Source organism: Hermetia illucens, chromosome 2, assembly GCF_905115235.1.
Source record: "Hermetia illucens chromosome 2, iHerIll2.2.curated.20191125, whole genome shotgun sequence".
Taxonomy (NCBI): domain Eukaryota; kingdom Metazoa; phylum Arthropoda; class Insecta; order Diptera; family Stratiomyidae; genus Hermetia; species Hermetia illucens.
This window is the reverse complement of record NC_051850.1, coordinates 147,560,221-147,585,802: the sequence shown is the minus strand read 5'-3', so window position 1 is coordinate 147,585,802 and position 25,582 is coordinate 147,560,221. Positions and strand designations below refer to the sequence as shown.

Below are 25,582 nucleotides of genomic sequence, written 5' to 3'. Positions count from 1 at the left end.
CATTTTATACACATTGAATATTGGACTGCTTAGAAGTATGAAATTTTATTTTGAATTAAAATTTTGAATTGTTATTTGTTGATTTCGTTCGTAGGCTTTCATTTCCCTATCGCTTGCCAACTTTTGCTCATATTTAATGTTGCAATCAGCAGGGTGGGGCATTTGAGGCTCTTTTCCCAGTGAAATTTATCACAATTCCTACAACACCACCGGCGCTCCTTCCTTTCATTCCAGTGGTATTTTCATTGTGGAATTTTATTTCGGAAATAATTCCCCTCCATGTGTTTTCCGGTGGAGGATCATATTTGCATATGATGAAAAGTCTTTATTACACACATCACAGGTCTTCTCTATATACATTTGGTAGTCGGTTGCTCGGGCTTTTTTCGGGGGAGCCGCTCTAAAGAATCTGAAAATATAAAAAACGCGATGATAATGCAGTCAAGTGACAATAAATATATTTTTTAGGTACCAATGTGATGCGAACTTTTTTTGCTGGGGTGCATGTTAGGGACTGGTTGTGATTTGCAGATATTTTTTACGAAATTAAGGTATGCAACAGTCGACTTTCAAAGAAGTTTTTATTACATTTCAATGCATATTTTGTAAAGAACTCATCACAGATCAGGAATGATGTGATTGTGTTTGTGATGAAAAAGTTAAATAGCATGATAAAAACGCCTTGCCCAGGCAGCAAGATATATAGACACCTGGACAACATATTAGGTGTGAACTCCAAATTTTGGAAAACATGGAGAAAAATCTCTTGAACCCTCCTCTTCCCGCCCAACCAGAACGAGGGGCGACAAACGTAAGGATGGGCTGAATATCCAAACGCCCACATCATAGCGATGATGCGTTTCAACGCAAAATGGGTGCTACCATCCAAAAATGTATTGCTACATCCTCGATTGTGGTGGTTGCATCCCCATGTACTCGTATAGCGCCTTATCTAAGTTTTCTGAAACTAATCCCGCCGCTGAAATTACGACTAGAACTACTTCGATTGTATATCTGTCTTCATATCGTCCGCCAAGCGGCTGAAGTTCTGCATTTGTTCTTGCTGATTTCAACAGAGTTCCATTCCAACGGTACGGCTACATCGATTGCGAAGCACGCTCGTTCCTCCTTGAGAACCTAGATCGGGTCTATCGAGATTAATACTGTGGTCGGTGGCAATAGTGTGATCCCATAGTAATTTGACCCAATCATTTTCCAAGATTCCCTGCGGAGTATACTCATAATAAGGACGGTAGTTTACCACCAAGTGATATTTCAACACAAGTTTTTGATAGAAACTCTTGCAAACGGAGTTATGGCGACTGGTGTACTCGATACCAGTCAACATCCTACACGCAGATGTTACGTGCTGGATGGTCTCCTCTTCAAAGTTGCATAATCTACAACTGAAGTTGGTGATTGAGGAGACATGAAGAATGTACTGTTTTTATTTTTTTGTTGGGAACCAAGCGTCCTGAATTGAAGTCAGGAATGTTTCAGTCTCACAGAATGGTACACCGTTTGTCAACCATTTGTTGGAGGCTTCGATGTCAATACCTGGCAACAACAAATTTTTTTATATGATCTCTGTGAATAAGTTTCTCTTTCCATCTTCTTCCGATCTTCTGTTGGATTGAAGTAACGTTGGACATGGGATCCCATTCTCTGCTTTTCAAGTTCAAAGGAGGCAATTTATTACTTGACATGAGCCTGATGTAATTAGCTAGAGGATTGTTTCTCGCTGAAAAACTCACGAAGAAAATGCACTTGATTGTAGCGCTCCAAAAATTTACAAACCAAATATCCCCTCTCCTCCCTGATGACGTGGGATATTGATTATTGTTAACAGAAACTACCCTTATTGACAAATACTAAATCAATATTACTCCACTGTATCACACCAAACGTATATAGACGGACGGGAATGATGAAGACGCTGACTGCCATGATTTTATTTTTCCCAAACAGCTGTCTTCAGGACAAGATCCAATCGCCGTTCAAATTCCCCCAGCAACGTAGATTTAATTATTGCAACAGCAGCTTGCAATATTTCGAGGTATTTATAGACGTGGTCCGAATGCATACCCTCAATTTGGATGTTGTTTGACCGTATCCTTCATTGTCGGTGTGTTTCCCCCCCAACAATTGGTTTCAAACGACATTTCTTCAAACCCAACTGCATGTCAATATCCCTACTCAACTAACCTCTAGCAAGGAGCGAAGTTGATTCTCGTCTTTGGCACGCAGCCAAAGCCTCATTATAAATTGGGTTGACGTGCCCAGTTACTGCTTCTCCTGATTTGTGGGTTCATGGAGTGCCTTATAGGTGGAGTATTTGGTTTGCTCCTTTGACTAGTCCAGTAAATTGACGACTCCGGACCGAGCTCAAGTGAAACTTTTTGGAAAATTTGTTGCGTAGTTGGTAAAGCAATTTAGTTATTATTCTTTATCACCTGGTGCTGATTGACGCTCGGTTCCGAAACATGACTGTGGGAAACGGATTATAAACGCGTCATCGAGTTGATGTCTGTACCCTGCTGGATTACATTCCAAATCCGTGACACGGTAATAGGTGCGGATGATAAATTCTTTAAATTGGTTCATCCAAACAATATGACACCTAGGTCTTCCGTCCCTGGTGATTGACGGCATAATCGCCAAAACGTTCGACGGCGAAGAGCTGCTTTGATGTTGTTGAGCGACTCTCAACCGTGTTCTGGCGATTCCATTTATAGAACTTTAATTGTTATCCTCAATTTCTTCCCAACGAGTAATGGAGAAGCAATCATCACTGCAACAGAGCCTCAATGCTACAGTACCTAGTGATTAAGTAATTCCTGAAATATCGGTATTTGCAAAGTTAATAAATGTTACTAGCGTGAAGAAAAAGCAACTCTTAATTATTTCCGAAAGCAAATCTACCGCTATTAATACAACATCCAGTTTGGTGCCACCGTCGGCATAAACGTCACTTCAAAGATATACAAATTGATCACCACCTTCAATACTTATTTAAGGCCGCATTTACGATGTTCATAATGAGATGCCAGATGACGTAAGACGGCGTCATGTAGTCGCATCCTCCATGGGGACGTCAAGGACAAGAGGGGATGCCCAAAGACCGTGTCAAACGAAGATCTGAGCCAAAGAAGACACCGATTGACAGTGTCATCCGTCGTGGATCCCCCTCCTGATCGCAGCATTCGAGTATTGAGTGTTATGGCTCCATACACACGGTTAAGTCGATATTTTTTCCAATTTTAGCTTCGCACGTTTTTCCTAATAAGTCCGCGAAATATCCCTTTATTTGTTTTCAGGTTGCGGTGTGGATACACGCACGTGGTACTTGGGGAAATGGGCAAAATGGGTTAAGAGTAATTTTGTTGAACAATAGTTTCCCTGGTAATTTGAGGAAAATGTCGGCAAACAACTTTACCTTCTGACGTGCAAACCTTGTTCTATAAAATCCCTTCATTCTGAAATATCTGACTCCGAGGACAGCAAACCAATGAAGGACTCAATTCACGCGCCCACTCGCGCCCCCAGATGCCAGATTCATTGTTGAGATACTTGATATGCTACATGCTTGTTTCATGGATCCCATCCACCCTGCTTGGAGAACCTTGCAAACATCATAGGAATCCGAGATAGTCACAAACTTGACGAGTTTCATGATTGGGACTATATGGACTGTTTCGTGAATTCGAAATTGCGGTGGATGAAAAAGCAGAACAGGTGGTGAATGTATATGGTTTCGATGTTATCGTTGAAAGACTATGTAATTAAAAATATATGGTTACATTAACATGATCAGGAAACAAGGACCCAGACCAGAAATCAGACTGCTCTCTGCAGAGCGGGTTTTTGAGGTGCTCTTTAATGGAGTTCAGGATTATTTTAGTAAATATCAAGTCAGGTAACCTTCATCAGAATCTTAACGACCCATGGGAAAGATGTTAGATTCCCAGCATTTACGAATGAGAAGAAATCAATTCTGCAGAGACTGCAGGAGCCGCACGGACAGGTTTCATAGAGATTCCATCAAAGCCGGAGGCTTTACTCCCTTTGAGTGAGTTGTTGGCAAAGATAATTTAGGTTCTGTTTAGAGGAGCAGTTCGTACCCGCACTTTATCGTTCATGGCATATGACAAGAGGTAAAATTTCACTTCTTCACCATGGTGGATAAGAAACCTACCATTAACGTCCCTCACAAGACCATCGAATGGCTTATGACCATATGCAAACTCCTTCGTGGTGCGATACACGATAACGAAATGGTTTCTAACTGCGGTTTGTTTCCCTCACCAGCGCAACGATGGAATTCCTTTTGTCACAGCCTTGTACAATACCACATGAAGGAGAGGGGTATTCTCCAGAGTCCCATCGTCTCATTTCGCTTAAACTCAGAATGTCCAGTTTGTATCTCCGGAATTCCTGATAGTTTTTGATAGTCGAAGGTCTTAGCCATGGTTTCAGTCCCTATCCGAGGCGCAATTGACCTTTAAACAGCGATAAAGATACGAAATTTACAAACTGTTAGTCGGCAAATATCTATTTATTGTAATTGGCTATTACTAAAATGATCAAGGCGACTTACTAATTTGATATTTGCAACGTTTAGGTCCAGTATATAAAACTAGAAGTTGGATAGAATTTATGGGAAGATATTAGCGAAAAACTTTCCTTCTCTCCTAGAGGTTGCTGATATTCTTCATTTCATGGTATCCATGACCTTTTTAGTGATTATCTTGAGGTTATCGTTCGAGGACGTAGGAGAAAGTTTGCTGGTGAACCAGCTAGTGAGACTTTTGGCAAGTTTGTGTGCCAAATCATTGATTCGGACAGTATCGTCAACGATGGAGTGAATTTCTGCATTCTCTCAAACTATCAATTAAGAAAAAAAATTTCGAACTGTCGGTACTATGCTGCTTCGGTTGCAAATTTAATGGTAGCTACCTCAGTAGCTAGAGCGGAAGATTCGTCGAACGGAGAATTCCTCTCCTTTAGGACACAATAGTGCCGCCTCTAAAATCTGTCAAACATTCTACTTCAGTGCCAAGGAAGTGAACGCCACAAGTTTGCTTCATTCTACTGTATTTAGGACGTAGAAAAGTTGTAAGGGGAAGGAGAGGTATTCTGTTCGAATTTTGTTCGGATTTTGATCAATCGAGTGTTAGGCAGATCTGATTTGAACTGATGGGAAATGATTCCAAAAGATTCGAAGGACTGAGTGTATCCATTTTCAACAACGAAGTATATAGTACTTTCCTATTGAAAGGCTCTGAGATTCATTTTTCGGTGCTTGGGGGGAGGTTCGCTCGTGGTGTCGAAAATCGCATGCATCAGAAAAGATTTGGCTAGACCTCCAGAGCTAAGCAGCTGGGAAGCTATGAAGCGCTTGAGTGTTTTGTACATATCTCGGGCTGTTGACATTGGGTGGAGCCAACTTTCTTTTCAACACTATTCGTTGCGAACTGAATACATCTTGAACATTTGCTAAAATGTTGTTGAAATGCAACTTGATAGTAAGTGAGCTAGCTGCAGTTCTGCCGGGGAATTTGATTTAGATGATATGTGAGACTAGACGATCTGCAATCATAAAGTTGAGTCTTTCCCTTTGATGTTCAACAAACCTTATTTTGTTGATTTATTGATGTCAATAGATAACGTTAATCTGTTAGGGATTGCTTAATGATTGTTCTCTGATTTTGCCAGAAGAAATGATGACGAAGCATATACAAGTTGAATGTAGCCATAGAGTCTGCAATAGAATATAGACCAGCCCTGTACAAATTAAATAGTCCAAACCTAAGGCAACTGCCTGAGGAATGGTCATTTTGACAATGGTATGGCAATTACCAATTTTGAGTGTGCGATCACAGACGAAGCTATAACAAAATATTTGTGGAAACTGCATGAGAATCGGAGCAATATTTCAGATGGTTAAGGTCGACCTTCTCACCGTCATTCTAGGCGTCAAAGGAAATGGCGGATATATGAAACCTTTCTTGTTTGTACCTTCTGTAAGCATAGCTTCTGCTTGGCAAATATTCAAAATCCTCTATAAAACGGTAGAGCCGATCCTAAGTCATTGTATTACCGGGTTTTGGCTAGTACTTCGACCAACGAAATCGAGTATTGAGTATGTCAGTGACATCTTTATTCCTCCTGGATTGAATCATTGGCAGTTTGCCACCTAAGTTTGAATGATCGTTCGGCTCAAACGTCAATTTCATTTGATAAAGCTTGTGGTCGATCCGTCCATTGTCCGTTCCATGTATTCTGCCTCGAGTTTATTCCTCAAAATTGTGAAAAAGTTCCTATGATGTTGAGAGCAGTCAATAGATGTTATTAAGCAAATAATATCGTAAAGACAGCTGAACATAGCGAAATGTCTTTCATTACTTCGTTAATTTGGAATCGATCTTTGAAATAAACTGACACGGAAGTTAAATGATGCTAACGATGATTTACCAAACAAACATACAAAGAATTTCGCTTTAATGTGATAAAAGTATGAGCTTTCACATCACCTTTATTCAGCAAATACTAAAATCAAGCTTAGTTGTTCTGTCATGTTTTTCTCCTTTGTCCATTCCTGTATCCCATGAAATGGGTGTGTTTCACCAAACCTATAGCTGTTAGTTTGTCAGTTTCTCCTTTCTTTACCGGAGAAATATCTTTCAAGAAACCGGCTTTTATATGGTAGTTCAATGAAATGGCCTTCTTAGGGGCAGCGTGATCACGTTAGTATCAATATAGAATCAAACACTTACTCTGGCGTATTGTTGAGTTGGCCATTTGTGTACTTAATGGAGTCCTTCATTACAAATCGATCAACATGTCTTCGAGATTTTGGAAGTTCACTATTGTTGGATATGGCCAGCTCAGTTTCAGTGTGTGTGTTTTGTATGTGCCGCACCCACTCAGCCGGTGTCTCATATTGTCTATAGAAAACAATGGAACTTATTTTTATGTTTAACTTTGTAGGTCGTCTTCACTTACGTATTACATAAGTTACATTTCAGCGACGCAATCATCTCAGTGGATGAACTCTGTAACAAAAAACAAAAATAGATTTAGAACAATATCCGCAAATAAAATTCGCATATTATATACTTACCGTAACTCTTTTCCTTTTCTTTGGTATATATTTCGTTGGGCAGTCCATATGACTTTCAATATGTCGAACCCATTCAGCCGGTTGTGTGAAAGTTTCACTGCATAATTCGCAGCTTAATGGAGAAAACACCGGATTTTCATTGTTTTCTCCTTCCTGTTTTCCTTCATCATCACTCAAACTCGTTTCAACTTTAACCATATCTAGGGGTGTGTGCTTGCAGGAGGAAGATCCACAATTGGAGCCATGATCGCCAGACCATTCAGATGGTTCTTCTTTAATTGGTAAGAGGTCAAGTGTTTCAGTTAGGCTGTCTTCTAAGGGACATTCCTGCAGATAGAAAAATGGGAGTAAATTTATCTTCTATGTAAATTAGATTTGCTTTACTTTGTCTCTAAAAAAAATTCAAATATTTGAATGAAAAGTGTTTAAAAACTGTACGAGGGTCATAACGTGACGCATTGACAAATCATCTGAACAAATTTGACCCTGTCTGATTAAAAGAGAACATTTTTATGTATTTTAATACAAATCTTTTTTATCACCTTCAAAATATGCTCCTTTTGAGCTAACACGGGGGGTGACCTATAATTTTTCTTCTTTTTCTTCAGCCTTTGTTCCGTTCACAAGCGGGGTCGGCTTGTCGGGATCGATTTCGCCATTTAGTTCTATCAAATGCCTGATCTGGATGCAATCGCGAGGCTATTAAATCACCATCCAGCCTATCAAACCACCGTTGTTTCAGCCTGCCTTTTGGTTACTTATCATCGACTTCGATGTTCAGACCAAGCTTGGCAAGTGAATTCTCGTTAACGGGAATTACGCCTCTCTCGCAATTTTTTCACGATCGGTGCAACTTCATATCGATCGCGGATATCCTCATTTCGGATGTGACCAAAAGGTGTCACGCCGCTACTCCAATGCAACATCCTCATCTCCATTACCTCAAGCCGCCGTTTAATGTCTTTTATAATCGGCCAACACTCAGAACCATAGAGAGTGAAAGAACGGATGACATTCCGGTAAATTATAGATTTGAGACGTTCGGTGATACGTCGATCACAAAGAACACCAGTTGTGAACGTGAACCAATTTCACAACGCAGTTTTCCATTGGCTGATAGCATTGATGAAGATGGCCTTTAGTTTTGTTAATAAATGTCTTTTTTTCGATGTCGGCTTCTTTTTGGCATTCGTTGTGTTGACAAGTATCACTTTTGTGACCTCTTCTCGAGGTTTCTTTGCAACAAAATCAGGTCTTTTGGTACAAATCTAGCGGTCATGCGTTTCATACACTAAACATCAACCACAATGTGTCGAATTGATTCATGAGAGATGTTGAGAGTCTCTGGAATTTTTCTAATGCCAAGACGAGCACAATTTTCTTCACTTTTTCGATTTTATGATCCCGTTTACGATTACGGTTTAAATGAACCAGTTCAGATCAAATATGACCAGATGTTAATATTGGGTTCAAAAAGTTTAAATTTTTAATTTAAACTTGGCGGGCTAACCGATTTGCAAGCTTTTTAAGGTTTTGTTTCACACAGAATCGATTCGATATCTGTCTGCCTGTCTGTCACACCTGATTTATTCGGAAACGGCTGGACCGATTGTCACGAAAATTGCTGAGAAGGTGTGATCTGTAAATCACTTTACATATAGCAACTGCCGCCATATTATGTTGAATTTAAGGGAAGGGGGCTCCCCATACTTGCGAAAAGGTTGTGCAATTTTTGTTTTAAGAATATGCCCACGTGGGATATCAAATGGAAGGGCTCAATTAGTATTTTTCGAAACTGATCCCATATTTGATATTGGATCGATCGCAGAAGAATGAGGGGTTAAAATATGACCCCCAAAAAGTGTAACAGGTCCCGTTCTCAGAAACTAACCAACCGAAAAATCTGATAAAAATTACAATGATGTTCCCAAATCTGCCCAAATAAAGTTAAGAATAATATATTAGCATATTTTATTATAGAAATTTTGTCGGAAGCCCCCCTTTAGTTCATGGTAGAAGTACGGGCATATATATAAGGGATAACATAAGGCATAACTTTGGGAAGTTTGAGCGAACCATTATTAACAAAGTTATAGAGGGTGAAATTTTTACATTTTATGTGAATTTCGTGCATTTTAAAACGTGTATGACGTCATCATAACATATCAATTCGCCAATACCACATTAAAATGAGCTCATATGGATGGGATATGAATATCAATTACTCGGGACAGACATATGTATGTATTTATATATATATGTTAATGACGATTTGGGGTAGTGCCTAATTCAGATAGATATATTTGTACATTAAAACAGCGGTATTCAATACACTTACCGTATATGTTGTATATGGTTATTAGTATGCAGAAAAATTAAGATTTCTCCCACGAAAAATTTCTGAGATGAAAAAGAAGATAATCAACACTGACAACTCAATTGCATTGATATCAAACCTTTCCGCCACGGTATAAAGAGAATCAAACAGAAAGTTGGTACAAAATTACAATTAACACCAAATGGGATGGCAATTGTCAACGTAAAAGGTTAACCGCGCCTAGAGAGAGATTAGCGAAAAATAAGGGATATTTGTGTCCAAAATAGAAAGACTTCTTCAGTAAACATAATGGGACAGATCCAGGATGCCAACATTTCAGTCGGCTCGATGTCGAGTAAAAGAATTGGGTTTTTCATGTCGATGTCCATTACCTACTTCTTACCCCTGCAATGATGATAAAGTGGCTCAATAGATGCAATCACATTTGGATTTGATTGGTGAAATTTGATAAAAGGTAACTAACTAATAAAAATAATCAGCCATTTAGCCGCCATGTAGCCTCTGTTTTGCAAAGTCCACACTCAACAATCTTTTCCGAGTTTGGCTTTCGGACGACTGGCAAATCAGATTTTGTGAGTAGAAGATTTAGTGAAAAATTTAAGGAAGATTGCATTGCATTTTGTGTAAAACAAAACCTTGTTAAAATCGATTCAATGTCTGTCTGTCTGTCACACGCACTTTTCTTCAAAGCGGCTAAACCGATCCGAACGAAATTCGGTGGACAGATGGGAACTATGAAATCCCACGCATACAGCGAGTGGCATAAATTTAGGTCGAGTCTAAAGGGGGGCTCCCCATACATGCAAAGGGGGGATTAAACAATTTTTTTCACCGGATATAGTCATGTAGGGTATCAAACGAAAGGTCTCAATTTGTACTTTCCGAAGCTGACATTAGTTTTGGATTGAATTGCAAAGTACGTGAGTAAGGAGTCAAAATGTACCCAGTTAAAGGGAGACAGGACTCATTTTCGGAATCTGCCCAACGTAAAAATCCGAAAAAAATCAGGGTGGTGCACCTAGATGAAATCTAGGCTCCAAAATATGTTCCATTCCGATATCTGCTCAAATAAACTTACTAATAGTATATTACCAACTTTTAGAAATTTACTGAAAAACCACCCTTAAATTCATCCTAAGACTTTCGAATTTATACCTGCATAGAAGACAATATTTCGTATATATGTGCTAAATTTCATGGAAATCTGGCTCTTAACGCCAAAGTTATAGCAGTTCAAACTTAACAATTTCACACGAATTAACTGCTTCCAAAGCCATGCAAATAAGATGCTGACGTCATAATTAACGAGAATAATTGACATTCGAGTGAAATATTAAAATTCCATTTAAAAAGAATCTAATTCTCCCTAGCCCTTTTTAAGGTTTTGTGTGAAACAAAACCTTATTAGAATCGAGACGGTGTCTGTCTGTCCGTCTGTCTGTCTGTCTGTCTGTCCGTCTGTCTGTCTGTCTGTCTGTCTGTCTGTCTGTCTGTCTGTCTGTCTGTCTGTCTGTCTGTCTGTCTGTCTGTCACACCCGATTTATTCGGAAATGGCTAGACCAATTGTCACAAAAATTTGTGAGAGTATGTAATCTGGTGATCCCTTTACATGCACTAAGTGGCGCCATTTTGTGTTAAGTTTAAGGGGGGGCTCCCCATACATGTGAATGGAGGGCGCAAATTTTTTTTTCACAGAATGTAGCCATGTGGGATATCAAATGAAAGGTCTCAATTAGTACTTTTCGAAACTGGTTCAATATTTTATGTTGGGTGAAACATAGAGGAGTCAGGGCTCAAAATATGGCCCCCAAAAAGTGTAACAGGTCTCGTTCTCAGAACCTATCCAATCAAAAAATCTGAAAAAAATCACAGTGGTGCATCTCTACGAAATCTAGGCCTCAAAATATATGCGGTTCCGATATCTGCAGAAATAAAGTTAATAATAGTAAATTTCCACATTTTGGAAATTTACCCGGCACCCCCCTTTTGTTCATCACAGAAGTACAAAATTTGGCATGCGTATAATGAAGAACATAATGCACAGTTTGGTCAAGCTTGAAGAAAATCCAACAATTATTAACAAAGTTATAGGGGGTGAAACTTTACAATTTTTTGTGAATTTCGTGCACTCTACAACCTGGATGACGTCATCATCACATATCAATTCATCAATACCACAACGAAATGAATTCTTAGGAATTGGGTCGCAGAGAATTATTTTGTTTTAGGTTTAGTTATCTGTCAACCAGACATTTGTGTATGTAGGTATATAATATATGCGTGCTAATGAACTTTGCGGGTAGAGCCTAATTCAAATAGATTTAAGAAGTAGATCGGAAATATGGGTACGATCAATTTATATAAGTGCATATATGTGTATAGTATTCGGAAATAGGCAGTTTGTTTGTTTAGGGTGAGCGTAATATCTATAGCTGTAATATGTACGTGTGTCTCGTAGTTTGGAAAAATATAAAGGAATATGTTGAATTTGTAGCTATATACGGATAGAAAAATGTGCGTTGAAATTTCTTACATAAGATGAACACAAAACCTTTATATCCGAAGCGCGAGCTTCCGGTATTCCGACTTGTTTTATATTTGATGTTGGTTAAATTCTCGGCATTTGCTAATAATATTAAACTCAGAGTGTGAAGCGTATGAGGTTGACTATTATCAAAACAGTGCTTTCCATCAAATGATTTATTTAGATTACTTTCTAAAAAATAGAGGCCAATAGAATTTTTGACTATGTGACACGGAACTGTCAGGCTCATCGCTCCTCACAGCTTCTTCTTTTTCTTGAGCCTTCAGTTCACAAGCGGGGCCGGCTCGTCGTGATCGGTTTCGTCATTTTATTTTATCAAATGCCTGATCAGGATGTAATCGCGAGACCTTCAAATCCCCATCCAGTGTATCAAGCGACCATTGTTTTGGCCGGCTTTTTGGTTGCTTACCACTGACTTCGATGTTCTGACCAATACTGGTTGATGAATTTTCGTTAGCGTGAATGACGTGACCACACCATCGAAAACGCCTCTCTTGCAGTTTTTCCACGATCGGTGCAAACCCATATCGATCGCTGATATTCTCATTTCAGACGTGATCAACACGTGTCACGCCACCAGTGCAATGCAATATCTTCGTCTCCAGTACCGCAAGACGCCTTTCATTGTCTTTTATAGTCGGCCGACACTTAGAACTATAAAGAGCGGCAGACGGACGATATTGCAGTAAATTTTAGATTTAAGACGTTCGCTGATACGTCGATCACACAGAACACAAGTTGTGGAATGCCACTTCATCCAGGTCTCATTAATGCGTGAAGCTATTTCAAAACGCAGTTCTCCATCTCTGGGCAGGTCATTGAAGCTAACAGCACTGAGCAATTTAAATATCTCGAGTCAATGCTATCAGCCAATGGAAAACTGCGTTATGCTTCTCACATAGGGAAACACAAAACCTTTTATACCTGAAGTGTCAAGTTCCCGATTTTCAGAATTGTTTTTTCTTAAAAACACAAGTACCCACAATAACAATTTTAACATTTACTAAGCTGTCGAAAACAATCAAGAAAATGCCGTCATATCATCCACTGCAACTGTACCTCAAGAATGACGGTGTAGAAATGTTTGTACGCAATTGGTTACAAACACGATCAAATCCGTTCTTTGATGAAGGAATTAAATACTTCCGATGAGGTAGAATAAAAGCATAAGATGTATTCCAAATTTTATTTACTGTACCAGTTCTCAAGCAAAAGTCCGGTTCATATTTGATTTGCCTTCGTATTAATCGCCAAAAATTAACTGAATAGAAAATAATGGAAATAGCAATAGTAAACCAACTTACCCCTGAAAATAAACTGTGATCCTTCCTGAAGACATCATTCTCCATGCTTTGATTCTTATGCTCGGGTACGCTAGTCTTCTTATGCAACGCTCGATCCATGATATCTTGATCCGGAGATGTTCTCCTTGACATGTTTAAAACCTCATCCCTGTACATATCTGAACTTCTTGAAGATAGTAAGGCGTCTTCACTATGTCGACGCATACGTTCTCGATCCCTTACGAACATTGAATCTTGAGAAGACAGAGGACATGGTCTTGACACAGAACTACTGTTAGTTTGCAATTTCTTAGCAATCCGCGAAAGGTGTGAAGTGGCCCCAATAAATGAATGACTCTTATTCAACTCGTCAGGATCAATAGCGTATTCTTTATTCACCATTATACTCGGTGCTGGTAATGGTGGAGCAGTGACCGATGGTGTAGATTGAACTTTAGGCGACATAACAATCACAGGACTCTCTTTCGGAATTACTGTAGCCGAAGCACCTAATCCGCGTAGTTCTGATTCGTGACTAATACTATTTGAATGACTTAAGCAATTTTGTGCGTTTATGCTTGTAGGCGCCTTTGATTCATTCAGATGAAGGTGATTATCTCTACTACTGTGCTGGCGACAGAGGCCGCGTATTTTTAAGATTTCACCTCCTCGTAACACTTCTGTTAGGATATCGTTGGAAACCGTTGCCTCGCCAACGTACATGTATTGTACAAGGATTTGGATAGCTTTCCGACTCAGCTCTGGCGGAAGGACAATGTATGTGGAGTTATTTACCGAAGATGGTATTGCTTCGAAAATTGATGCAAAGAACTGAAATGAAAATTCGTGCTTTATTTATCAAATTGAGTTTGATTCCGGTCAGGCATTGTTAAGTCAACAAAGAAAATGCATGACCATAAAGTCTTGTCGATTATTTCTTCTCAATCGCTTGTCTCGAAGTATACAATGAATAGCAGCATTGGATGCGGCAATTGTTGTTAGTTTAACCAATTTATCATTCCGGTTAATGGTAGGACAGCATTTTACAACAACAACAAAATATTCGACTTACATGGCTGCAGGAGCTCAATATGATTCGATGGGCTGGTATAGGAGGTCCACTATCCACGTTACCGGCCAGCAGCATAACATCCGCATATTTCTCGTTCCTGTGATTGATCAAGGGGAACGATAAAAGCGTTGCGCATCATGACCATTCTGCAGTTATTTACAATACTTACTTGTACAAAGTGTTGAGAGATAAATTCAGATAAGATAAATGTGAGTCCCATTTCAGATGGTAATTCTCTGCTGCAATCGAACTCATTTTCACCATATGTTATGCACAGCTCTCCCGTTTTCTGTTTTGCGCCTTCCCAATTCAGCTTCGACGTGCACACGACATACAAGTGAACTCAACTCAATTCTCGCGCCTGATGTAACAGCATTGGTGAAGGTATTGATCCAAAGGCTCCTGCTATGCAGTCGTCGCGGCTGACGCTGAGGTCAACGCTATAGCGTATGGAGGCTACAGAGTGGTAACGCCAAAGCTCACTCCCCGCCTTTATCCCCGGGAAAGACTGAATCAATAAATCGATAATGCCACTACTCGGATTTCTGTAAACAATGAAGCAAAACACCATGAGTATGTTAAATACGAGACAGGACTGGAGCGGGTAGTGCATAATCTTAAAATTGCCACCCCAATCTTTGAATGCAAACTTCGGTTCAAGTGTTTCAAACGAATTGATTAAACGGTCGAAGCTGATAACTCGAATAATAACAGTTCCGTTTTAAAAGTTGCTATTTGCCCAACTTGTAGCATCAACTCACGGGAAAGGCATGGCCTTTATCATGTTTACATCGCACGCTACCCCATTGAGGAGAATTCATAACACAGTGAGCGTCGAAAGTATTTCCCCTTGTTTTCTCACTGACAACCCTCGGGGATACATTTCATCTGAGTTTCGTAAAAACAATTTGAAAGGAAATCACGACCGCTAGGATTTTACAATATTTGTATTCTTACTTTACGTTATGTTCAACGCATTCTCATATCTAGTACAAAAAGGTTCCGATAGGTAATATACCACTAATGCAAGAGAGGCTTGTCCCAGCGAACTGTCTAAACCGTTGATAGAACATGTGACTTTTGCAAAGACAAATTCAAAAAACGTGGTACATATGTATGTTGATTTGAAGGATTTTAGCGGTCAAAAGTCAAAACTCAAAAGAAATTTAAAAAAAAGTTTATAGACAAAGGATAATGCCGAAAACAATAATATACCATCTCCACTGAATGAATGTGTTAATATGCACGTGCGGTGGTAGGTAAAACTTGACCGTCTTACAAAATTTGAGTCTTATTTTCAGCGCTTTCAATGTGAACATTAAAACAAACTGAAGAGTGAATACTGAAGTCGCCCTCCGCAACACCTATAAGGGGGAAATGGACGCCGCAACAACCGCAACCACAGATGTCCTGGAGACGATGCATCAATAAATGATCTTCAAGACCACCTGAAGAGCGTTGTCATTGATACGGTCACAAAAATACTTAGCAAACTTGAACTGCTCAAGAACGAGAATATCGGCGAGTTGGAGGTCCCGCCAACTGAAGACGACAGACAAATGCTGTTACCACCAAGCATGGAAGAAACACAGTGCACAGTCCGTGCAATTCATCGGCTTAAAAATCATAAGTCGCCAGGAGCCGATGAAATTACAGCCGAACTGGTTAAATATTGAGACGACCAACGAAGTTGATAAGATAGACCAAGCTGACCCGAACCAATGTGCGAAGCCAGATAAACGCAACAGGATCACTCTCGGGACCATTCAACATCAACAACGGTCTAAGACAAGGGGATGCCCTATCATCCGTCCTCTTTAACCTGGCCCTGGAAAAAGTGATCCGCCATGCAGATGTTAATGCGAGGTGCACCATCCTCTTCAAGTTCACTCAATTACTGCCCTATGCTGACGATATTGACATTATTGGAAGAACAAGAGATGTACAGTCTATCTACACGAGATGTACAATCTATCTTCATCCAGATCGAGCTGGCGCGATTGACGCGAGATTTCGGGCTGCACATTATTGATGACAAGAAGAAGTATATGGTGGCAACGTCAGCGCCAAAGAGCAAAGAATGAACAACATCGAATCGCACTGGTAAAACAAAAACAATAAAAATAGGCGACTACAACTTTGAGACCGTTGAAAATTTCTTCTATCTAGGGTCGAAAATCGCAACCGATAACAGCTATGACGATGAAATCCGCGCACGGCTATTGGCTGCCAACAGAGTCGAAACGTCTCACCAGAGGGTCAAAGCTCTTACTGTACAATGTTATGATCTTGCCCGCCCTTATATATTCTTCGGGACCTGGGTTCTTAGTAAGAAAAATTGCGAACTGTTGGCCGCGTTCGAAAGAAGAATCCTACGAAAAATTGTTGGCCCCCTACATGAGGATGGACGATTCAAATTTATGAGCGTTACCACGACCGTCTGGTTGTTGATAAAATCCTAATCCGTATAGGTAAGGATGATCTTGCCCGGAAATTTTATTAGGGGAATATGTATGGTAGAAAAAGAAGACAAAGAAGACTGCCTCAGATGGAACGATGGCGTAGGTCAGGACGGCGCAAAACCAGGATGTCTGGCGTTTCTTAGTAAGACAGGTCTAGAACGGATACTAGTTGTTGCGCCGCTGATGATGATGAAAATTATATGTTATCTACTTGATTTTGATGTTATCGGATAATTGAGGTAATCGTACGTTTCTTGGTATATTCAAATTGTGTTTAGCCTTTTTAAAGTTTTGTGTGAAACAAAACCTATCTAAAATATGCAATTTTCTGCAAAACGGCTACATCGATTCGAACGAAATTTGATGCACTTCTGGGAACTATTAAATCACACGCGTACAATGGAGTTTGAATGGAGGCAATGCAATTTTTTTCTCCTAATGTACCCGTGTGGAGTTTTAAATAAAATTAACCGGATAACCGCCTTAAGGGATCATCCCGTGTGAAGGCCATTTTTTTTTAGCTTTTTTTAGAAATTTTTTGTAAAGAACTGGATAAAGATACAAATACGAATTTTTCACCATAGATTAATTAATATCTTGAGCGTTCATATTAATTTTTCCAGCCCGATCGCATAGTTTGATATTGAAATACACCCATCTCCAAAAAAGGTGTTTTTCTGCTGCCACGTTAGAGGGCACTGTGATCATCTTAAAGAAAAAAAGTAAACGGCATTTCAACATACAAACTTAACTACAATCCTCAAACTACGATTATTAAAAAATATTAAAAACTAAATTTTTGGTGCCGTGTTAAATTTTTTTTTGTAAATTTTGTTGGCATTTTTCACGGCTTCTTCAATGAATACAAAAAAAACCTACTGAATGAATCGCAATTATCCTAGTTCGCGGACCGTAGAAATATGTTCTGAATTAGTCGTGAAAATTTCAAAGAATTTCGTTGGATAGATTTTGGGGCTATGGTGGCAGCCGATTTTCAACATGCAGTTTCAAGAAGAACGCATTTAAAAAGTAGTATGCGCTTTTTATCCATAAAACCTGAACTGACCATTAATCTGCTATACCGAATCCATAAACCTTAGGTTTCTTGAAGAAACACATGTACAGCCTTAAATCAATTTGCCCATATATTCTACACTATATCTAGATACAATTGATGCCAAAAAAAAATCGATTCCTCGGATCCGACACACGGGATGACCCCCTTAAGTTGATCCTAGTAAAACTAAATTTTCCATGAGCATAAAGAATTGTGGCGCGTATCAGTTTTGTCAAAATTATGTTATAAGTAACAAAGTTATAGCAATTTAAAGTTATCAATATTATCCGAATATGATGCTGATTTCATAATTAACGCGAATAGTAGCACTGAAAACTCACGTGAAGCATTTACCTTTAGGCAGTCGATTTTAAAATTTTGTGTAAAACAAAATATTAATAAAATCTGTTTTGACTACTTGTCTGTCTGTCACACCTAATTTGCTCCGCAATGGCAAGTCACAAAATTTGGAGAGGACGTGTGGTCTGTGAATGCCTTTACATGCAGTGAGCGATATGATTTTATGCTAAACTTAAGGCGTCTTCCCATACACGTGAAAGGAAGATGTAATTTTTATTATCAGAATATACCCACGTTGGGTATCAAACGAAAACACTCAATTAGTATTTTTCAGAACTAGCTTAATTTTTGACATTAACTGAAAAACCCCATAAAATAATGCTACATTACTATTATATATTTTAGAAATTTATGGAGATCCTGTTTTTACTAATGTAGTTATAGTACGTGAAAGTTTTCCATTATTGCCTCCAAGATATGATAGATAGAATATATTTTATAACTATATTGATATGTATCAATGGAACAGTAAAGTGTGTTGCTCAAAATGCAAAGAGCCCATATATGCATGTGTAGGAAAGCTACACCGGGACACATTATTTTTACCATTTTAACTTTTTTATGGTTTTATTGAAAACAAAACCTTATTAAAATTGGTTTACTGTCTGTCTCTTTATTTGTCACACGCACTTTCCTCAGAAATGGTTGCACCCATTGACACGGAATTTAGAAGAAAGGTTGGAACTGTGAACAAACACATGCGGTTAGTTCATTGGTGCACCTCGAACTTAAGGGGGATTCCCTATACATGTAAAAGATAGGTGCAATTTTTTTTCACCGAATATAGTCATATGGGGTATCAAATGAAAGGCCTGGATTATAACTTTTCGAAGCAGATATTACTTTTCATAGCGGCAGAAAATGCGAGGAATACGTCGATCGAAAAGGGCCAATTACTTCTAAAGATTCATTCTCAGAAACTACCCGAAGGAAAAATTTGAAAAAAATATGTTGGTACATGCACATCCCCATCCCCCTTAAGTTCATCCTAGATCCGTAAAATAGCAATGATATAGTTTTCATATGAAGCATCATATTGGAAACTACTATTATTATTAACAAAGTTCTAGTAGTTGCTTCTTTCGAGTCGAATTACCTCTCCTCAAGATAGAAAATGTCAGTACCACATCGAATAATCTCGGGTATATACAATGTATATAAACTACGAGCTATGTATAAATAGAATCATCACGTACTCAAATATATATTTCTAAATTAAAAATCAACCAAACTTCTCACACCCGAAGCACAGAGCTTCCGTTTTTAAATTTTTTAGTCATTATACTTGTCTATTTATCTGTCAAATTCTGAGGAATATATATTATATATCTATCTGTGTTCTCGAGTGATATGTGTTCGCTTGTGCTAGGTAAAGCTGAAATATACAGATGTGTATGATCAATTTGGATGCTTACATGAAAGAAGAAATATTTTAAAGCTTTAGCTATATGCGAATGGGGCAAAGATCCCCACTTTAAAAAGAAACGCAAAACCTCTAATACTCGAAGCGAGCAGCTTCTAATTTCCTGGCATGTTTAGATTTTGTTTTTTGGTAATAAAAAAAAAAGTAGCTTTTTATATGTTATCATTGGGTTCTTAATTCATGATACAACATTTTTAATGAATTTTCGGTAAAAGTGGGCTTCTCTAAAAAACGTGGTGGCTGGTGGAAAACACGTGTCCATTTGTAGTAATCCAAAATTAAAAATTCAAAGGTTTTCATATGATGTGCACTTGACACTATGTTGCGAACCTCACCAAATATTAAAATGGTGGAGCTGTAAAGAAAAACCTTCAGAAATCCCGTCTATTTTTCATTGAAAATCCAAAATAAAAATAAACAAATTGAGAAACCAGAATCTCGGCGCTTCAGGTCTGAAAGACATTTGTATATAGCTCGTGATGTAAATGTCTATTTAGCATGTCAAACTACTTACTTTGGTATCATATTTAAATTTAGTATTTTGGGTTACAGTAAATTTACTCTAACTTTATTAGTAATAGTAGGATTTTGATCAATTGGGGATATCATGCTCCATACCATAGTCTACATCAGTGCTAATTTTCATAACTCTAGGATAAACTTAAGGGTTAAGGTGCGTTTTCATCAATTTACTGTAACTTCGTAAAATTTTTCGGTCTAAAATTTCTGCAATATAGTCCCAATATATTCTCCTTTCAAAATATATATAAATGAAAAATCAATTTCTGAAAACCTGGAAACAATCTCAGGGCTTCCGGCCGATTTTAAAAAGTAGGTAATGTACTATTATTAAGTTTATTTGAACGCCTATCGGAATGGGATGTATTTTGAGGCCTAGATTTCATATAAGCGCATTGCTCTGATTTTTTTCGAAATTTTGGGTTGGGTAGTTTCCAAAAATAAATCCTGTTTCATTTTAAGTTTACACATATTGTCCCGTAACTGGCGCATTTTGCAGTTTATGTCGAAAATAGAATCTAGTTGTGAAAGTATTAGTTTAAACCAACCATTTAATATCCCACACGGGTTAGTTAGGAAAAAAAAATGTTACATCACCCCTTTGTATGTAGGTGAAGCCCCCCTCTAAACTTTACACATATTAATTTTACTCACTGTTCGGTTCTGGAGAAAAGTGTGTGTGACAAACATGCAGACAGAAAAAAACACAATTAAAAAATTGCAAATGCTCAATTAACAAATTTACAAGAATTTCAACCGGGGAGCAAAACACGAGATAGATCTGTATCTACTGGTGAAAAGCTAACACCAACGCACACCGAATATCAAACACTTCTGTTGCATTAATACTTTGGTACGATATAATTAGTCTGCTCCGCTATTACGTAGATGGCAGACTCAGGGTTTCCTTCATTCTTAACAAAAATTATTTCAGCTTCGACCGACTTAGGCCAGAATTTGTATGCGGTTTTTAGGTTGAATATAATTCGCAGCCATGGGGTGTTTGCAAATTAAAATGAGCAAGTAAACAACACCCTTGAATGAATTCCCAGGGCAGAAACAAAGGTAGCCCCTGTCCACGACGAAGCCGTAGTCTTCTGATTTTTTTAAGAACGGTACTTTGCTTACCGTTTGATTGGCAAGAAGGCATCACCATTCCAACATGGATAAAGAAAGGTAGTCCAGTAGAATGTTCAAATTTGGCAATCGTATTAACGACATAGTTCAAATAAACGTGAACCAAGCCATGTTTGTCAAGAACTGTGGAATAACGGACGGTGGAAACACAATGAGAAACATTACCCTCTTTACATTGCATTTCCGAATTTGCTCGGTTAGATTGCTCTAACGCGATCCGAAGAGTAAAGTTCAAAATCTGGCAGGTATCAAAACCGCTTCGCGCCTCCGTCGGTGTTCATCAAGGAAGCAATCCCCCGCCACTTCCCTTTGTTCTTGTTGCGGACTCTGTCATACGGATCATCCAACCTCCAGCCTACTACACACCATTTTATATAAATAATGTTTTCCTGCAGTCAAAACTGAGCTCGAGCAACATATCCAAAAACGTCTAAGACTAAATCTGAATAAAGCCAAATTTTTCACGACCGACCCCAATAAAACAGACAATATCACTGTCAAAGGTAGTGACTTGCCGAGAACTATGTGATTTAAATATCTCGGATTAATGCCATCAGCCAATGATGAACTGTGTTATTGAATTGCTTCTTGCGTCAACGCAACTTGGATAAAGTGGTATTTCCCCATTGGCGGTCTTTGTGATCAATGCAACCATCTTAAGTTTTAAATAAAGAAAACATATCAAAAACCGATTCTGTTTATTTCTTCTCTAAGTACAAAGATTTGAATGCCGAACTGTTCAATTTGTTCGTAGTTCGTAATGTATATGCATTTGGCATGTCAGACTACTCACTTTAGTACGATATTAATATTCAATGCTTTTGGGTTAAAGTAAATTAGCAACGACGAAACAACTTTTAGCTACTGTAACTTTGTGGTTTATAGTAGTGTACCAAACTTGGACATATTATGCTCTGTACTATAGTCTACATTGCTGCACATTTCTTTGAATCTAAGATAAACTTAACGGAGGTTTCTAGTCAATTTCTCATAACATAGTTATATCATCATCATCAACAACCGGTATCCGGTCTAGGCCAGCCTTAATAAGGAACTCCACACATCCCGGTTTTGCGCCGAGGTCCACCAATTCGATATCCCTAAAAGCTGTCTGGCGTCACGACCTACGCCATCGCTCCACCTCAGGCAGGATCTGCCTCGTTTTCTTTTTCTACCATAGATATTGCCCTTATAGACTTTCAGGCTGGATGATCCTCATCCATACGGATTAAGTGACCTGCCCACCGTAATCTATTGAGCCAGATTTTATCCACAACTTGACGGTCATGGTGTCGCTCATAGATTTCGTAGTTATGTAGGCTACGGAATCGTCCATCCTCATGTAGGGGGCCAAAAATTCTTCGGAGGATTCTTCTCTCGAACGCGGCCTAGAGTTCGCAATTTTTCTTGCTAAGAACCCAAGTCTCCGAGGAATACATGAGGACTGGCAAGATCATTGTCTTGTATAGTTTTTGTAAGCTGAAAAAGGCTCTGTTGGCTGACAACAACCGTGCGCGGATTTCATCATCGTAGCTGTTATCGGTTGTGATTTTCGACCTTAGATGGGAGAAGTTGTCAACGGTCTCAAAGTTGTAGTCTCCTATCTTTATTCTTCCCGTTTGACCAGTGCGGTTTGATGTTGTTGGTTGGTGGTTTTCGATGCTGACGTTGGAAATCACTGAGGAAAATTTCCTCGGCTCAAATCAACCGCAGCTCTTCAGCCCCTGCAACAATGATATCCACCTGTTCCATAAAAAAGACGGTGTAATCCTCTACACTGACTGCTACTCTTATACTAAATAATCTCTCCTCAGTCTTTTTAAGATTTTGTGTAAAAACAATTTATTCTAAAATTACAAAATTTTTACAAAAACGTTAAGAACAATATAGGAAAAGTTCGGAAGGCATCGTACTATTATTAACTAAGTTTTTGTAAGTCACAGTTATCTATAATATTTCCTGTGAGTTGAACTCTAAGGGTGCAAAGAATCTCACTGATACATTAAAGTGAATAATCTGACATATCAAATTCATGTAGACTATGACCTACTAGCTACATACAAAGGCAACAGTCGTATAGTAGAATCTTCTCCCATATAGAATACACAAAACCCTTCGTACCTGAAGCACCCGGTTTCCGGTTTCTTGTTTATAAAAAAATCTATGAAATCAGGGATTATTAGATCAAGAACCTTAAATTAAGTTAGCTGTTAACTTTTCTGTTAGGCTAAGTACTTGGAATTTAGCATGTGCATTTCTCACTGTTGTTTGTGAAAAGTAGGAGGACATATAATGATAAAAGGCACCTTTTCACTTCCTCTCTTCTACCAAACTAGACAAGTCCTAGAAAAACTTGAGGTATAAGAACTCCCAATTTGTTGAAAAGTTATCTAGGAAGCAATTATACATATCATAGGCATAGTCTGCCGACCATAGCTCATTACGAATTTAACATAAATCATTCTATTAAAATCTATTAACCCAACATCAGTGAAAATTCCAGGATAAAGCTAGTATGACCTTGCTATTATCACTCACTACTTCTGCATACATATACCGCTACCTCCTCACTCAACCGTAACATCTATCAAAACTGGCTGAAAATGATACTTGCCCATATAGTATGTATAAAACTTGTGCCCAGCCTGGAATTAGGTCAGATCGATTGTCCGATTAATTTGTAGTTTCAGCGCAAATATGTACTCAGAGCGTCACATACATATGGGCATGTGTATGTATGTATATTATCGTCATTTGTAATAATGAAGTACAATTAATTCACAAATGTTCACGACCCAAGACGCTTCAAAGCCACAATACCCTGCTTCCCAATGGGATTCAGTAACGAACATATATTTTTTACATGCACTGTGCAAATTGGAGGCATGACGTCGTTTGGTAATCTCGAGATACAATCAAATGTCTGGGGAAGGATTTGCGCATCCGAAATCAATTCATACGATTACAGTTCCATCATGATTTAAAGGGGTTGCAAATCGAGGATGTGAAAGCCACTGAAATCGTGCATTCAAATGGCAATGGGATGCAATCCGCAACTAAATGTAAAGTTCCTTGTTTAAGGTGCATTGATAACAGGTGAGAGTAGTGGAACTATGCGAGGGCCCAGGAGTCAGGAGCCAGCGGGTACACGTGAATACCAAATTTTATCTTTGCATAGACGTTGGAACTGATTACGAAATGCACATAAACATTCAATACGAGATATGGTTATCGATTTATGGTGATGAACGCTCCTTTCCCTGCATACTAAATGTTTTAATGAACTGTTAGGGACGCACATAAATAAGTAAAATTGCAGAGGGTATTTACCGTAATTGTCTTCCACTCGATGCAATTTTGAAACGTAATATTGTTTCCCGGCTTTTGTTCAAATTTAAAGTCTAGTCTTGAGGGGAAGTGACCACTTAACTTCTCAATACGAACAAGTCATTATGTTCCCAAACTTCCCGTAAAAAACGTACACAAGACAACAAGCACTTTTCGTAAATAAACACTCTTTTAGCACGACACTGACTTCACAATGCCAGTCCTGAATCGGATGCACCTTCCACACCGAAGTCCTTTTCCACAATGAATAGTTGGATCTGCTCTCCGTACACAATCTATTCAAGAGTCTCGTCAACTCCGTAGTAACTAGCGTGGGGATTGTGCATCCTTTATGCCATTTCCCTCCCATAAGGTTGCCTTATGGCCACTTGAACCTCACGCATTCTTCGAAAGACATTCGAACGTCCGTAAATCTGAGGAGTCTGCCCCAGCTACATACACGATTCAATTCGTATCAGAATCCAGTCCAATTGTAAGCGTTAAGCAAAACCAAGAGGGCTTGGGCAGACATTCATACGTAGACGCTGATGCCAGGTCGTCCCTGAAATCGATAATTTTGGGTTCTACTATTGATTTTCTGCTAGCGATGGAGAATGTTCACCGTCAATAGACTGTTGAGTCAATTGGAAGGGGGTGTTTGTCGTAAGGGTGAATGACGTTATTGATTCGGAGGAAGGCTTTGTGGCAAATTATGATAGTATGCTGCTATGTATATCACTTATAATTGCTTATTTGCGTAACAAAATAATCGAATAGATATAATTATGGCTGTTTTGATTATTTCAAAGATTGCAATAAATTTCGACCCACATATCATTAATGAGGCAATTTTTTGTATATATCTAAGTGCGGATTTTAAAAATTGCTGGTAATCGAAAAATTATTCAGGATATCAATATTTAGGGAGTTTACTGG

General features: G+C 38.7%; 1 protein-coding gene across 1 annotated transcript; it reads right to left on the bottom strand.

Annotated features, from left to right (window-relative positions):
- Positions 1–7: 7 nt before the first annotated feature.
- On the bottom strand, positions 8–25,202 carry LOC119648364 (protein tramtrack, alpha isoform). Its single transcript, XM_038050089.1, has 8 exons — positions 24,650–25,202; positions 14,531–14,906; positions 14,362–14,458; positions 13,311–14,120; positions 7,124–7,450; positions 7,006–7,055; positions 6,777–6,947; positions 8–409 (listed from the first exon to the last, which is right to left on the bottom strand). The coding sequence occupies exons 2-8, from the start codon at positions 14,623–14,625 to the stop codon at positions 256–258; spliced, it is 1,704 nt and encodes a 567-aa protein (XP_037906017.1). The 5' UTR covers positions 14,626–14,906; positions 24,650–25,202; the 3' UTR covers positions 8–255.
- Positions 25,203–25,582: the final 380 nt, after the last annotated feature.